Source organism: Balaenoptera borealis (assembly GCF_965194805.1).
Source record: "Balaenoptera borealis genome assembly, chromosome: 2".
Lineage (NCBI taxonomy): Eukaryota > Metazoa > Chordata > Mammalia > Artiodactyla > Balaenopteridae > Balaenoptera > Balaenoptera borealis.
In genome coordinates, this window is record NC_138867.1 from 29,880,615 (window position 1) to 29,897,568 (window position 16,954).

General features: G+C 39.0%; 1 protein-coding gene across 5 annotated transcripts in view; it reads right to left on the bottom strand.

Annotated features, from left to right (window-relative positions):
• The window catches only part of ADAMTS12 (ADAM metallopeptidase with thrombospondin type 1 motif 12), a 369,738-nt gene that overhangs the window by 27,192 nt on the left and 325,592 nt on the right, over positions 1–16,954 (bottom strand). For all 5 annotated transcript variants that reach the window (XM_082382159.1, XM_082382157.1, XM_082382160.1 and 2 more), the window contains one exon: positions 8,262–8,405. In XM_082382159.1, the coding sequence (XP_082238285.1) occupies positions 8,262–8,405 (144 nt within the window). The remainder of the gene's footprint in view (positions 1–8,261; positions 8,406–16,954) is intronic.

Here is a 16,954-nt window from a genome sequence, read left to right on the forward strand (position 1 = left end):
GTATCTACCTCCTAGAGTAATGAAGATAAAGACAAAAATAAACAAATGGTACCTAATCAAACTTAAAAGTTTTTGCACAGCAAAGGAAACCATACACAAAACAAAAGACAACACATAGAATGGGAGAAAATAATTTGCAAACAATGCAACTGACAAGGGATTAATCTCCAAAATATACAAACAGCTCATGCAGCTCAATATCAAAACAACAAACAACCCCAATCCAAAAATGGGCAGAAGACCTAAATAGACGTTTCTTCAACAAAGACATACAGATGGCCCAAAAAACACATGAAAAGATGCTCAACATCACTAATTATTAGAGAAATGCAAATCAAAACTACAGTGAGGTATCACCTCATACCAGTCAGAATGGCCATGATCAAAAAATCTATAAACAATAAATGCTGGAGAGGGTGTGGAGAAAAGGGAACCCTCTTGCACTATTGGTGGGAATGTAAATTGATACAGCCACTATGGAGAACAGTATGGAGGTTCCTTAAAAAACTAAAAATAGAACTACCATATGACCCAGCAATCCCACTACTGGGCATATACCCAGAGAAAACCATAATTCAAACAGACACATGAACCCCAGTGTTCACTGCAGCACTATTTACAATAGCCAGGTCCTGGAAGCAACCTAAATGTCCATCAACAGACGAATGGATAAAGAAGATGTGGTATATATATACGATGGAATATTACTCAGCCATAAAAAAGGAACGAAATTGGGTCGTTTGCAGAGACATGGTTGGACCTAGAGACTGTCATACAGAGTGAAGTAAGTCAGAAAGAGAAAAACAAATATTAATGCATATATGTGGAATCTAGAAAAATGGTACAAACTGGTTTGCAAGGCAGAAATAGAGACACAGATGTAGAGAGCAAACATATGGGCACCAAGGGGGGAAAGGGCAGGTGGGGACAATTGGGAGATTGGGATTGACATATATACACTAATATGTATAAAATAGATAACTAATGAGAACCTGCTGTATAGCACAGGGAACTCCACTTCACTGTACATTAGAAACTAACACAACACTGTAAAACAACTATGCCCCAATTAAAAAAAAAAAAGATTAGGTACATATATACAATGGAATATTACTAAGCCATGAAAAAGAACGAAATAATGCCACATGGATGGACCTAGAGATTATCATACTAAGTGAAGTAAGTCAGACAAAGACAAATATCATGATATCACATGTGGAATCTAAAAACGTGATACAAATGAACTTATTTATGAAACAGAAACAGACTCACAGTCTTTGAAAACAAACTTATGGTTACCAAAGGGGAAAGGTTGGGGGGAGGGATAAATTAGGAGCTTGGGAGTAACATATACACACTACTATATATAAAATAGATAGTCAACAAGGACCCACAGGGAACTGTACTCAATATTCTGTAATAACCTATATGGGAAAAGAATCTGAAAAAGAATGGATATATGTGTATATATAACTGAATCACTTTGCTGGACACCTGAAACTAACACAACATTGTAAATCAATTATACTCCAATATAAAACAAAAATTAAATTAAAAAAACAAAACAAACAAAAAAGATGGAAGAGCTAATTCCAAGCCAAGCACAAAAATAAGCAGAGAGGTCACTGCCCGTGCATTTATTAGCTAATTTAAATAACTTGTGATGGAGAAGATGTATGAATTTGTGTTGTATTAAATTAGAGGATTAAGCAGGAAGCATGGTTACTCATTTGGGTTTTGTTAATTGTGGTAATGCTGTGAGTTTGGGGTTTTAGAGACAAGGTAACTCTCTTAATGCTCAGTTCCACTTCTTTGTATCCAATAAAAATAAGGGATCTTTGTGCAGAACTGAGCACCCAAAATAGGGATGGGGCTTAGTTGGGGCTTAGCTCTAAGCTAAGATTGCTGAGCAACTGAATTGATCGCACCCTACACTGAACTCTGCACTATCCTCTCTCAGTCCTGGATGCTTCTCTTCAGCTTAAACTGGCCTGTTTGGAAAAGTTGATTCCCAGGGCTCAGCAGATGATCAGCAAAGACTCTCTGTGAGAACCTATAAAATAGACACATAAAGACTGGACTCTGTTAGTGCTATCACTCAACCAACATAGATCAAATGAAGAAACCATTTGATGATTTAAAACTGGTACAAACTAATGCAAGCATCTCAACTGAATAATTTTCTTTTTTTAAAAAAATAAATTTATTTATTTATTTATTTAATTTTGGCTGCATTGGGTCTTTGCTGTGTGCAGGCTTTCTCTAGTTGCGGTGAACAGGGGCTACTCTTTGCTGCGGTGTGCGGGCTTCTCATTGTGGTGGCTTCTCTTGTTGTGGAGCATGGGCTCTAGGCACGTGGGCTTCAGTAGTTGTGGCGCACGGGCTCAGTAGTTGTGGCTCGTGGGCTGTAGAGTGCAGGCTCAGTAGTTGTGGTGCACAAGCTTAGTTGCTCCATGGCATGTGGGCTCTTCCCGGACCAGGGCTCGAACCCGTGTCCCCTGCGTTGGCAGGCAGATTCTTAACCACTGTGCCACCAGGGAAGTCCTTTAATAATTTTCTTGCACTTACTATTAATATATGTCAGGCACTGTAAGTACATAGGCAATATCCTTGAGTTCAATTCTTGGAACAATCATGTAAAATAAGGTTTGTTTTCGGGTGTTGTAGAATCAGATATTCCTCTCCTCTGACTTTTTTCCTTTTTTCATAGCATTTAATGAAGGACATGGAGACACATGTCCTTCAGTTTTGGAAAATTTTTCTTATATTAATTCTTTGATAATTTCCTCACTTCTATTCCATCTCCATCCTCCCTTTTTTATATTATTTTTTTTTTAATTTTTGAATTTTAGTTTATTTATTTTTTTATACAGCAGGTTCTTATTAGTCATCAATTTTATACACATCAGTGTATGCATGTCAATCCCATCCATCCTCCCTTTCTGAAATCTTATTATTTTGATGTTGTACCTGCTGGCTTGATCCTCTAATTTCCTTATCTTTTATCTCATTTTGTCTTTGTCCTCATTTTCTTGAGAGATTTCTTCACATTATTTTCACAATCTTATGTTTGAATTTTCACTTTTGCTACTCTAAAAATTTCTAAATTCTCCTTATATTCTCCTTATATGCTTTTTATATACCTTTAATAAGAAGCTAGCTCATGGATATAGTCTCTTATTTCTCTAAAGAGACTAATTATATATACTTTATGAGGAGTTCTTGCATTTCTTTCATGGTCTCTATTCCTTGGAGTTCCTTTTGTTCTGTTCATTTTGTTATTTTGTTCTTGGTGTGATAGGTTTTCTTAAATGTCCAGAAATCCTACACTATCTATGTATATTTAAGATGAGGCACCAATGATCTGACTGGATGTTCCATGGGTGGCAGGTGTTGAGACATGGCTTTATATAAGGTGAGCAGGAAGAGGTCTCTTATGTAGTTTTTTCCTCTTGAGGCTAAGCTGGCCCCCTGCCTTTGTGGAGCTCAGTCGGGGAGGGGGATATCACACTATTTACTGTGTGTATTTTCATCACTTAATCACCGGTGAGACAATTAATCCTTTTGCCCTGATCAACTATGCCTGATTACAAGGTATCAGAGAGAAGACCTCCAGGCTATGGTTGGGATGTAGGAAAATTTCTAAAGATCCAACTGCTTCTCTTACAAACTTTCAACCAACTCCCATTTTCCCTTACCCTCACCTCTGCCTTCAGATGTACCTGGAAATCTCTGCTATAGACAGTTTTTAGCTTTCTCTGACATGCTACTAAGTCAATTGTAAGTTTGGGTATCTACTTTTTTTTAGAAAATAAAAACTTAATTTTTTCAGATTTATAAGATAGTTCCCATTACATATAACATTATGGTCAAGGACTCTACAGCCACAAATGCCCGCAGTCACATAAATATATCCAATCAATGCCTTTTCCTGCTAAATGAGGCATCTGAAGTCCAGAGGGTCATGTTTTGAGTAGAAGTCGTCCTTAATGGGATGGCTCCCATCAGTGCATTAGGAACTAGCCAAGTAACCTTGCTTGCTAGAGCTGTCTGACTCAGAGGAGAGGAACGGACAGATGGCCTGCTGATCAGAGGTGGGACAGAACTAGACTTTCTCTCGTGGTTTAAGATATTTCAAAATCTCAGAATTTAGATTTGGTTTCTACAGCGTATTTGGGGAGTTCCAACTTTTGGATGAAAAAGGAAAACAATTTAGTGGTAAGAAATAGAAGACTGTTTAAGAGGGGTCCTAACTGCCCCCTTCCTGCAGGAGTGAGGAGAGGATGGCCCCAAGCTCACCGGCCCTTGGCTTAGACCATCGTTCTCCCAGGAAGAGGGAGAGCGTGGCTCCGCCCCTCGACTCCTCTCCCCCATGGTTCAGTGGCACTGACACCCATTCAAGGTAGTGAACATCTAGAAGTTCCATATGCTGCAGCTGGAGTTTGCCAATCAGATTCTGCTTGGAGCTTTAATGTGAACAAGTTTGTGTAAACTGCAAACAAGCCGTGGCACAAGTCTCCTGGGGCACTAGCTTTGCTCCCCCAACTTGCAGAGCAGAAGACAGGAATACCCCAAACCAAATAAAAGCCCAAATAGGCATCTAAATCTGGAGCAGACATTCATTCTCCTGGACACCACCAGCTGCCCCAGGTGATGCTAAGGCACAGTCAGTTTTACATTAGAAAGTAAAGCCACCTCAAACCCAGGACATAGCTGGCTATCTACTTCTATCTTCCAAAAGTGTATTGACCCCATCCCTTTGTGTTGTCTCCTGTCCTCTTCTCTGTCTTTGTGGGTTTGTGCCACTTTGAGCTGTTTTTTTTCTTCTTCTGGCTGTTTAATGGAGTTTGGGGAACAGAAGCAAATGTATGTATCCGATCCATCCATATGTCTTACTTGAACTCTGGTAACTTCTCCTTTTCGCTTAATAATAGGTAATGAGGTCAAGGACAATCCTAAAGGCTGGCTTGGTAGGTGGAGCCACCTCCATTGCCCCCTATTCTTTGATATGCACAGCTGATGAATTAGTAGTACATGGTTCTTCCAAGGAAACTTTAACTCATCTCCACCTCCAAGGGACTGCTACTTCTACCTCCCTCTAAGGAAATTCTGTACTTCTGCTGTTGGAAATTTTTACATCTCAGAAATACAGGTCTACCTCATTCTTAAAAGGGCAGTACTATAATAAATTAATAAATTAACCAGTTCCTCCATCAATGGACATTTAGATTATTTTCAGGAATTGCTATTATAACAAGATGGCAATGAGCATTCTTTATAGTCATCTAGGATTACATCTGGTGGTATATCTGTGGGTTAAATTATTAAAGGTAGAATTACTGGGTCAGATAGTCTGTGGATTTTAAGTTTCTCACTGATTTTAATACTTTCTATTCTAACTTCATACAGATGATTATAACCAAAGAAATGCGCTGGAAATCTGGGTAAAGAAAAACCACACAAAATTTCACAATTTACAACCTCAGTGTTACCTAACACTGACATTACCTGAATGTCAAAATGAGGAGCAGCCTGCATTCTTACAGGAAAATGGGAATGTTTTTGACAATTTCCTCTTCTCAGTGTGTACCCTGAGAGCTTCTGTTTCACACATCATTACTATTGTCATATTTACTGGGAGATCATCATCATTCTTGCCAGAAAGAAAACTGCATTATCCAAATTTCCTTTACAACGAATGATAAGGTACTAGAGCCTCAGGGAGTTGACAGTGACACTTAAAAATGTTTATCTGTAGTTTTTAATCTATAGGATTTTGTGCCCCTGAATGGGCCAAAATTTATAGCATTTTCATGACAGTTCAAAGTATATCAAATTTTCTTTTCTGATGGTCACATTTGATTTGATTAGTGATGCTTATTATTGTTACACAGGGCTCCAGGGTATTTATGAAAAGCCTAATCCTGAAACACATCTTTATCTGTTGAGGACAATTTTTTCAGGTTGTGAAATCAAAGATGGATGAGGAAAGTTGGTTTTAGAAATAACTGAACCTCCAATAAATAGGAAATAAAGTATATTTCCAAGGGAGATATTGTAAGATGCTTAAATATAAATTAAATTTTCTTCACATGAAAAATAATACAACTGTATGACATTGTTTTCTGTTGTTCACATGACCCATGGGGGTAGGGTGAAAACTGGTCCTGGACCTGGCAGACAGCTTAGTAGAATGTATAACCAGAAGCTTGCCCAGACGCCAGAATCTCATTTGGCAATTCATCATGAGTCAGAATTAGATGCCAATGAATATAGGGCATTCATAGAAAATACTATGGGTTCTGTCTAAGGGAATGGTTGATGTCATTCTTCATTGTCTACTAGGCATTTTTTAAGCTATAAAAATAGTAAAATATGTAATTTTTATTTGTTGTAGGCTAACTGATTAATGTACAATATTCCTTTAGCAATAACGAGTCATCTTGTTCTTCCTGGACTTGAGTGGGAAGAGACCAATACAACCTTGAGTTGGATGCACCAGCAGGAGCCTTTTTTAAGATTACATGCCACGGGACTTTCCTGGTGGTGCAGTGGTTAAGAATCCGCTTGCCAATGCAGGGGACAGGGGTTCGAGCCCTGGTCCGGGAAGATCTCACATGCTGCGGAGCAATTAAGCCCGTGTGCCACAACTACTGAGCCTGCGCTCTAGAGCCCGTGAGCCACAACTGCTGAGCCTGAATGCCACAACTACTGAAGCCTGTGCACCTAGAGCCTGTGCTCCACAACAAGAGAAGCCACCACAATGAGAAGCCCGCACACCACAATGAAGAATAGCCCCCGCTAGCCGCAACTAGAGAAAGCCCGCGCGCAGCAACGAAGACCCAATGCAGCCAAAAAAAAAAAAAAAAAAAAGTACAGGCCAGCATTCAAATTGATCATCGCTATGCAGGTATAACTACACAACTATAACAATGACAACTGTTAAGAACATAGCAACCTAAAAATATCTTGGGACATTATGTTTGGTAAAATACTGCATTAGCCTCTGTTATCATTATAACCATCAAAATATACTTAACACAAGGACAAGTTACTTTAAAAAATATTAATAGTTGAGGGGTTAGTGTATCAGATCCTCTTGACTCACCCGTCTCCCAGCTGTTGGCCTTTGATGGGCCCCAGCTGAGGTGGCAACCAGCTGCATGGAAGCACAACTCCTTGGCCTGAACCTCATGCATGCTCTTGCTGTGTGCCTCTTACCCTGACAATGGATTTTCTTGTTGCCAATGAGACGTGAGACACAGTGGGACCTGCCCACACATAAATAACCCAGGACAATGGGGGATGCTACCCATCTAAGGGGAGACTTTTTACACAATCCTGGGAGATAGGAGCCGGTAGATAATCTCCTCTCTTCCTGCCTCTGGACAAACTGCTCCAAGAGACAGTAGTTCAAACAGCTTTTAAAAGATCTTCTTTTGAGAGCAGGCAATCAGTTGCTCTTGACACCAAGCAGTGGTCAGTTAGGAAAAATGGTCAGCCTGGTAATGCACCACCTCATACTTGATTCTCCTCCTTCCCTGCCTCCTTCCTCTTTTCTATCACTCCTGCTTCCCTGACATTGTATTTCCTTATAAAGTATTAGATTTTGCCTCAGCTTTATTTTCTAGAGAACCTAGGATACAATAAGTCAGAGTGATGGAAGAATCTGTCTATGGAAGACTTTTTTTATTTTCAGTGTCACTGATAGTTTTATTTCTACAATAAACTTTGTAAGAATCATAAATCTTTCTCTCATTTACAATTTAACTATTTCATTTGTCCTTCCATCAAACATGCTGGCCATCTAGAAAACTGATAATCTGCAGGTTGACAAGAGACGTGGAATTCACTAAATCATGCTAAGCCTCAAGCTTCAGGGCACATGCAACTCCTATTTGCTCTGCAAAAGGCCAGAGGATCCAAGATGTTAGGACCCCAAATCACTTTTCCTTAGGCTTTGTGCCTCTGGGCTAGTTTTAGGTATTTGATCTTTTCTCTTTTGAAAGTATTTGATCTTTTTCTCTTCTGAACTCAGGACAGTTAACACTGACCACCATGTCAGCCATGGGTTAAGTTTTAGCAGACTTAGAGGTATTAGAGAGCAGAAAAGTAAAATACAGAACTGAAATATATAGAAACACACTTTAAATCAATGGATACATTAAACATTTACAGGGATTATATATGACTTTTAAAATCAAAAGAAAACAAATGCTATTTTAAAAAAATAAACAAAAGAGATTATAACTGACTCTTACCAGGTCCCAGTTTCCAGTGGCCCAGTGACAGCAAGGGTGCCCACTGCAGGGTGCAATGGATGTGGGCCTTTTCGTCCAGTCACACAGGCCTCCTGGACAAATCACTCCTCTCTTCTGAACTCCGCCTCCACATGACCTGGAACACTGGTCCACAACAGGGACAAAGTCAGGTAAAAATCACATGGTGTCATTTTCAGAGATAAAGGGTAGGGACGTGTCTTTTTTCACTGTATCTTCAGTGCCTGACACTGCACCTGGCAGATGTGAATATTCAGTAGATGCTGAATAAATGTTTACTTTATTTAGAAAAAATACTTGACAGTTCATCTCTAGTTCCACACCCTGTATGTCAACCCATTGCCCCCTAATTATTTAGTAAGAGGGTTCTTTTTTCCTTTTTCAGTTTGGAAATAGAAAAATGAATGTTTCAAGTAAGTCTGGAACAAGCATTTTTTTTTTTACTATGACATATTATTAAGTTACAAAGATATACATGTATATAGTATAAAATATAACCTATCTTTAGGGCAGAAATTCCCATGATTACTGAATATTTCAAGTGGGGATTAAAAAATCAGTTTGGTAATCACTGGTCCAGCATTACTTGAGACAAGGCCTAGCTTATTGCAGTACATCACAAAGTTGGTAGCAACAATTAGGCCCAGCTGTATTAACTCCAAATCTAGGTAGCTTCGTCTAATCACCGAAACATGTTCCTAGTGTCTGTCTGAATTCACAATCATCTGTATTTAGATGTTTTTCATCAAAGTATGCTAGAATAAAGAATTTAGATTGCCAAAACAGCTATTATTAATTTTTAAATAAAGAACTCAAGAAAAGACAGAAAAACTCAATAGAATTATATTTTCTTTAAATGCTTTTACTATTATTTTTGCTGTGTACACTGTTATTAAGAATATGAGTATCTCTATTGGAATCTGGAACATTTGCACCAGGTTCCTTACAATGACCACTCTGTCATTTCAAATGACAAAGGTGAAACAAGCCCCAGGACTCAGCCCTTCCACCAGCAGGTGAGTTCCAGACCCAGATCCCACAGGGCCCACTGCCACCTGCACTGGAACCTTGCCCCACCCACCAGTGGGCCAACAATAGCTCCAAGATCCCCAGACCATGCAGCTAGCCATGTTATGAGCTGGCCCTTCCCATCAGCATGCCAGCAGCCACCAGATGAGGCAGGGCCTAGGAATCAACCAGATCAGGAAAAACCCCACCTACCAGAGCTCCTACAGTAGTCGGTCCCATCACAGTAGAAGGGCCCATGCAGCCCACATAGGGGGCACCCCTAGAGCACACAGCTCTAGTGACCAGAGGTGAGTGTGCTGCTGCCCCACTGGACATATCGTACATAAGGCCACTTCTGTAAGACCGGGAAATGTAACCAACCTACCTAACAGATAGAAATACACACAGAGAATTAGGCAAAATTAGGAGTCAGAGGGATATGTTCCAAATGAAGGAACAAAACAAAATCTCAGAAAAAGAACTAAATGAAGTGGAGGTAAGCAATCTACCTCGTAAAGAGTTCAAGGTAAAGATCATAAAAATGCTCAGCAAACTCAGGAGAAGAATAAATGAATAAGGTGAGAATTTCAACAAAGAGTTAGAAAATATAAAGAAGGACCAGACAGAGATAAAGAATACAATAACTGAGATATAAAGTACATTAGAAAAAATCAACAGTAGATTAGATGATACAGAGGAACATATCAGTGACCTGGAAGAGTAGTGGAAATCACCTAAGCTGAACAGAAAAAAGAAAGAATTTTTAAAAATGAGGATAGTTTAAGAAACCTCTGAGAAATGCAAATCAAAACTACAATGAGGTATCACCTCACACCAGTCAGAATAGCCATCATCAAAAAATCTACAAACAGTAAATGCTTGAGAGGATGTGGAGAAAAGGGAACCCTCTTGCACTGTTGGTGGGAATGTAAATTGATACAGCCACTATGGAGAACAGTATGGAGGTTCTTTAAAAAACTAAAAATAGAACTACCATACGACCCAGCAATTCCACTACTGGGCATATACCCTGAGAAAACCATAATTCAAAAAGAGTCATGGACCACAATGTTCCTTGCAGCTCTCTTTACAATAGCCAGGATAAGGAAGCAACCTAAGTGTCCATCGACAGATGAATGGATAAAGAAGATGTGGCACATATATACAATGGAATATTACTCAGCCATAAAAAGAAACGAAATTGAGTTATTTGTAGTGAGGTGGATGGACCTAGAGTCTGTCATACAGAGTGAAGTAAGTCAAAGAGAAAAATAAATACCGTATGCTAACACATATATATGGAATCTAAAAAAAAAAAAAAAATGGTTCCAAAGAACCTGGGGCAGGACAGGAATAAAGATGCAGACGTAGAGAATGGACTTGAGGACATGGGGAGGGAGAAGGGTAAGATGGGATGATGTGAGAGAGTGGCATGGACTTATAAATACTACCAAATGTAAAATAGATAGCTAGTGGGAAGCAGCTGCATAGCACAGGGAGATCAGCTCGGTGCTTTGTGACCACCTAGAGGGGTGGGATAGGGAGGGTGGGAGGGAGACGCAAGAGGGAGGAGATATGGGGATATATGTGTATGTACAGATGATTCACTTTGTTATAAAGCAGAAACTAACACACCATTGTAAAGCAATTATACTCCAATAAAGATCTTAAATGAAAAAAAAAGAAAATTACAGACCAATATCACTGATCAACATAGATGCAAAAATTCCCAACAAAATATTAGAAAAAAATATCTAATGATACATTAAAAGGATCATACACCATGATCCAGTGGGATTTATCCCAGGGATAAAAGGATTGTTTTTGATTCAAAATCAATCAATGTGATACACCACATTAACAAACTGAATAAAAATAATCATGATCACATCAATAGATGCAGAAAAAGCTTTTCACAAAATTCAACACCGATTTATAATAAAAACTCTCAACAAAGTGGGTACAGGGAACATACCTCAACATAATAAAGGCCGTATATGACAAACCTATAGCGAACATCATACTCAACAGTAAAAAGCTGTAACCGGGCTTCCCTGGTGGTGCAGTGGTTGAGAATCCGCCTGCCAATGCAGGGGACATGGGTTTGAGCCCTGGTCTGGGAAGACCCCACATGCTGTGGAGCAACTGGGCCCGTGAGCCACAACTACTGAGCCTGCACGTCTGGAGCCTGTGCTCCGCAACAAGAGAGGCCGCGATAGTGAGAGGCCCGCACACCGCGATGAAGAGTGGCCCCTGCTTGCTGCAACTAGAGAAAGCCCTCGCACAGAAATGAAGACCCAACACAGCCAAAAACAAATAAATAAATAAATAAATTTATAAAAAATAAAAAAACAAAGTAAAAAGTTTATTCTAAAAGAAAAGCTGTAACCATTTCCCCTAAGATCAGGAATAAGACAAGGATGCCCACTCTTGTCACTTTTATTCAACATAGTATTGGAAGTCCTAGCCACAACAATCAGACAAGAAAATAAGAGGAATCCATATTGGAAAGGAAGAAGTAAAACTGTCACTGTTTGCAGATGACATGATACTATACATAGAAAATCTTAAAGATGCCACCAAAAAACTACTAGAGCTCATCAATGAATTTGATAAAGTTGCAGGATATAAAATAAATATACAGAAATCTGTTGCATTTCTGTAACTAAAAATGAACTAGCAGGAAGAGAAATTAAGGAACAATCCAATTTACAACTGTATCAAAAAGAATAAAATAACAAGGAATAAATCTAACCAAGGAGGTAAAAGACTTGTACTTGGAAAACTATAAGACACTGATGAAAGCAACTGAAGATGACACAAACAACTGGAAAGATACACCGTGCTCATGGGTTGGAAGAATTAATACAGTTAAAATGACTATACTACCTAAGGAAATCTACAGATTCAGTGCAATCCCTATCAAAATACCAATGACATTTTTCACAGAACTAGAACAAATAATTCTTAAATTTGTATGGAAACACAAAAGACCTCGAATAGGCAAAACAATCCTGAGAAAGAAGAAAGGTGGAGGTGTCACATGCCCTGATTTCCAACTATACTACAAGGCTATGGTAATCAAAACAGTATGGTACTGGCACCAAAACAGACACATAGTTCTATGTAACAGGATAGAGAGCCCAGAAATAAACCCATACTTATATGGTCAACTAATCTATGACCAAGGTGGCAAGAATATACAATGGGGACTAGACAGCCTCTTCAGGAAAAGGTGTTGGAAAAACTGGACTACTTTTTCACACCATATACAAAAATAAACTCAAAATGGATTAAAGACTTAAATGTAAGACCTGAAACTATATATATATATATATATATATATATATATATATGTGTGTGTGTGTGTGTGTGTGTGTGTTTTTGATCTGTCTCTTCAGGCAATGGAAAGAAAAGCAAAAATAAACAAATGGGACTACATCAAACTAAAAAGCTTTTGCACAGTGAAGTAAAATATCAACAAAATGAAAAGGCTGCCTACTGAATGGGAGAAGCTATTTGCAAACAATATATTTGATAAGGGGTTAATATATAAAATATACAAAGAACTCATACAAGTCAACATCAAAAAACATACAACCTGATTAAAAAATGGGCAGAGGACCCAAATAGAAATTTTTCCAAAGAAGACATACAGATGGCAAACAGCAATGTGAAAAGATGCTCAGCATCAACAATCATCAGGGAAATGCAAACCAAAACCACAATAAGTTATCACCTCACAGCTGTCAGAATGGCTAGCATCAAAAAAGACAACAAATAACAAATCTTGGCCAGGATGTGGAGAAAAGGGAACCCCTGTGCCCTGTTGGTGGGAATTGAAATTGGGGTAGTCATTATGGAAAACTGTATGGAGGTTCCTCCAAGAATTAAAAATAGAACTGCCATATGATCCAGCAATTTCACTCTTGGGTATTTACTGAAGAAAACAAACACCAATTCAAAGAGATATATGCACCTCAATGTTCACTGCAACATTATTTATAAAAGAAGATATGGAAGCAATGTAAGTGTCCATTGATAGATGAATGGATAAAGAAGACGTGGTGTGTACATGTACACACACACACACACACACACACACACAAAACAGAATACTAGTCAGCCATAAAAAATAAAATCTTACCACCTAGGACAACATGGATGGATCTAGAAGTGAAATAAGTCAGACAAAGAAAGACAAATACCACATGATCTCACTTACATGTGGAATGTAAAAACAAAACAAACAGACAAAACAAAATGAAAACAGACACATAGATACAGAGAACAAATTCTGGTGTTTGCCAGAAGGTAGAGGTGTGGGGTATGGGGGAAAATAGGTGAAGAGGATTAAGAGGTACAAACCTCCTGATGTATAATAAATACGTCATGGGGATGTAATATACAACATAAGGAATATAATCAATAATATTGAAATAACTTATTATGGGGACAGATGGTTACTAGAGTTGTGATGATCATTTCATAATGTATGCAAATGTCAAAGCATCATATAGTACACCTGAAATTTACATATTATTGTATGTCAACTATATTTAAGTTAAAAAAAGAGTCATCAAGACCTGAATTTAGGGTGGATTATTAAGAACAAATAAAATAAACAACCACCACTACAACAACAAAATTAAACTTTTCACACTGCCAAGATACATACCCTGCTAGTATCTTTGCTATGCTTGTTATGGGCTAAATTGTGTTCCCCCCAAATTTGTATTTTGAATTCCTAATCCCCCAGTACCTCAGAATGTGATGTATTTGGAGGAAGAGTCTTTAAACAGGTAATGAAGGTAAAATTATGTCATTAGGGAGGGCCCTAACCCATTATGACTGGTGTACTTATAGGAAGAGGAGATTAGGACACAGACACACACGGAGGGAAAACGACAGAAGACAAAGGAGAAGACAGCCATCTACAAACCAAGGAGAGAGGCCTCTGAAGAAACCAATCCTGCCAACACCTTGATCTCAGACTTTTAGCCTCTAGAACTGTGAGAAAAAAATATTTTTGTTGTTTAAGCCAAAAGGCAATAACAGAAACAAAAACAGTGGTGAAACAAGACTTAAAGAAAGGAGACTGATAAAGAAAATTCTGGGGATAAGAGGAGGGGAAAAATATCAGAAGATGCTAAATAGTTCAGTATGTCAAACGGAAGGAATTCTGGTCTAGAAACCAAAATGTAAAATGTAGATGTTTTTATTCTGATTAGTTCTGATAGCCCTAATGGAGAGCATACTTCTACAATGCAATTTTGTTCATCTCCTATTAAAACAGGATTCAGCCTTCCTTCCCCATTACATAAAGCTTTAGAATTAAATTTGTCCATCTTTGGAATAGTGATGTTGATAGGTTTTCTAAGGGTCTGATGAACTGGCTGTAATGCTCACAAAATAAATTTGAGATGACAGGTTGGATTCCTGAAGGGATATAATTCTAAAACATGTCAAGTTTTTGCTCACTAGAATAATTTTCTAAGTTGTATTGTCTCATTTTCCTGAGATTTCTAAGAGGAAAGTAGATAATTCACCAAGAATCTTTGAAGAATGCTTTTGAGTACTTGAAAAGTACTTTGAAAGATCTTGGTAGTTTGAAAAATCTTAATTATGACATGGTAACAACAACAAAACAATTATGATTGCCAATATCATACCTATCACGACAGGCACTACATGTGTGATGGTAACCATAGAAAACAGGGAAATTATATACAATTAACATTTTCTGCTCAATAAAAGAACTAATCTATTGTTTTCACGGTATTCCAACATGGATCTTTTCCCACTTATTCACTGTTTTTAACCCTATATGAGGAGGGAAGGAGAGGAATTCCACACTTGGGATCCTGTTGCATACCTACATTTGTGCATATAGATCCAGGGCCACCTGGCCAAGTAACCTCCAGGAAAGGGGGGATAAAGAAGGTATAAACTAGTGGTTCTTAAAGTGTGGTCCCCAAAGCAGCAACTTCAGCATCTCTGGGTACTTGTTAGAAATGCAAAACTTCAGGCCCTACCCCAGACCTCTGAACTGGACACTGTGGGCGTGGGGTCCAGACATCAGTGTGCTGACAAACCCTCCAGGTGATGCTGAAACATGCTAAAGTTTGCTAAAGCTTGAGAACCAGTGGAGACATTTCTACAGTTGAAATGCATCTTCCATTGCAAGTAGTCTGGGCTGGCTGACATTCACTGCAAGGCCCCAGAACATTCCCACAAAGGCATCCATTAGATAGTATGTACAGACAAAGCAGCATCATGATGGCTCAGGGAAAGCACCCAAAGGTGCCCAGTCCCTAAACAGTCCCTCAACATTCCCAGGGAAATGTTCAACCAACTTCAACATTTTCTGTCTTTACTGCTCCTTCAGAGGGAAGTCTTCCAACTTTGTGGTTTGCTCAGAACAGAGCAATTTAGAAAGGAGGGTGTTGGGAGGCCTTCAGGAAACAGGCTCATGATTGGGCTCCCAGAAGCTACTGAGGAAGCATATAGAATACATCTTTTTCACAACCAGAGAGCATATATGATTGCTCATCTTGGATAACTTGCAAATGCAATTTCTCTGACAAGGTAATCTAAGCGCCTCTGCAAATTCCAGGATTCTGGAAGCTGTCACCAGGCCCAGCAAACATGGAGGCCTAAGTTCAGAGCATGGGAGTAGTAGGTACTTTATGTCCCCCAGAGCTGGACAGGGAAGGAAGCGGAAGAGGGGACAGTGGTGGTTTTTGCCCCAGAAAACACCAGGTATGGGCCCAGGGCCTCAGGAATCAACATGGCTGCTTGACCCAGCAGACAGTAAGAAACTTGAGGGGGCTCAGTCTTCCAGGGTTGAACACTAATTCTGTATCCTACACTTGTGGTTCTCTATCTTCTCTTCCTTGGCATGTGGTAAGTTTCCCCCCAAATATTTATTGACTCACTCTTTCTCCTCAGTTCGCTCTTTGCTCCATGTCCACTGGACTAAATTCTACAGTAGAAAGAGTACAGGCATCAGAGTCAGCCTTAAGCTTGAATTTAATACTCCACCATTTATTTTCTAGTTGTGTGACCTCATGTACGCTTCTTAACCTCTGAGTCTCAATTTCTTCACCTATAAAACGGAATTAATAAGGCCTACCATCCAGGTTATTGTGATAATTAAAACAAGTATTATAGGTAAATTGTCCAGTGTATGGACACACTCAAAACATGCTGCATTCTTTCTTTCCCTCTTCTTTCCACCATGCATGGGTATAGTTGGGAGTATTTTTTTTTTTTTTTTTTAGCTATTGAGGCCAATAGGCAAATGAAATCATTATATCTCACCAAGGAAGAGTAACTTGTTTTCATGTACTGAAGTAGGACAAAGACGCAGCAGAGCCTCAGCCCTCACAAAACAGGACGGACACACACACACACCCTTCTTTTTATTTGTGTAAACGAGGATCTGGGTATTTAACTGAGAGGTGGAACTCTGAAATTAAATACTGTGTGCGGAAAGGATCTGACCATTGCCCCCAGCCCCACTGCAGAAGCCTAAGAGGGGCATGTGATGCTCTGTCCTAAATGCCTCTCATCACAGTGGTACACGTACATCTCCCCAGAGGGACCCCAATTCCCCAGTATATCCATTGAGACTAGGTTGTAATAAACCATTGAGCAGTCACAGT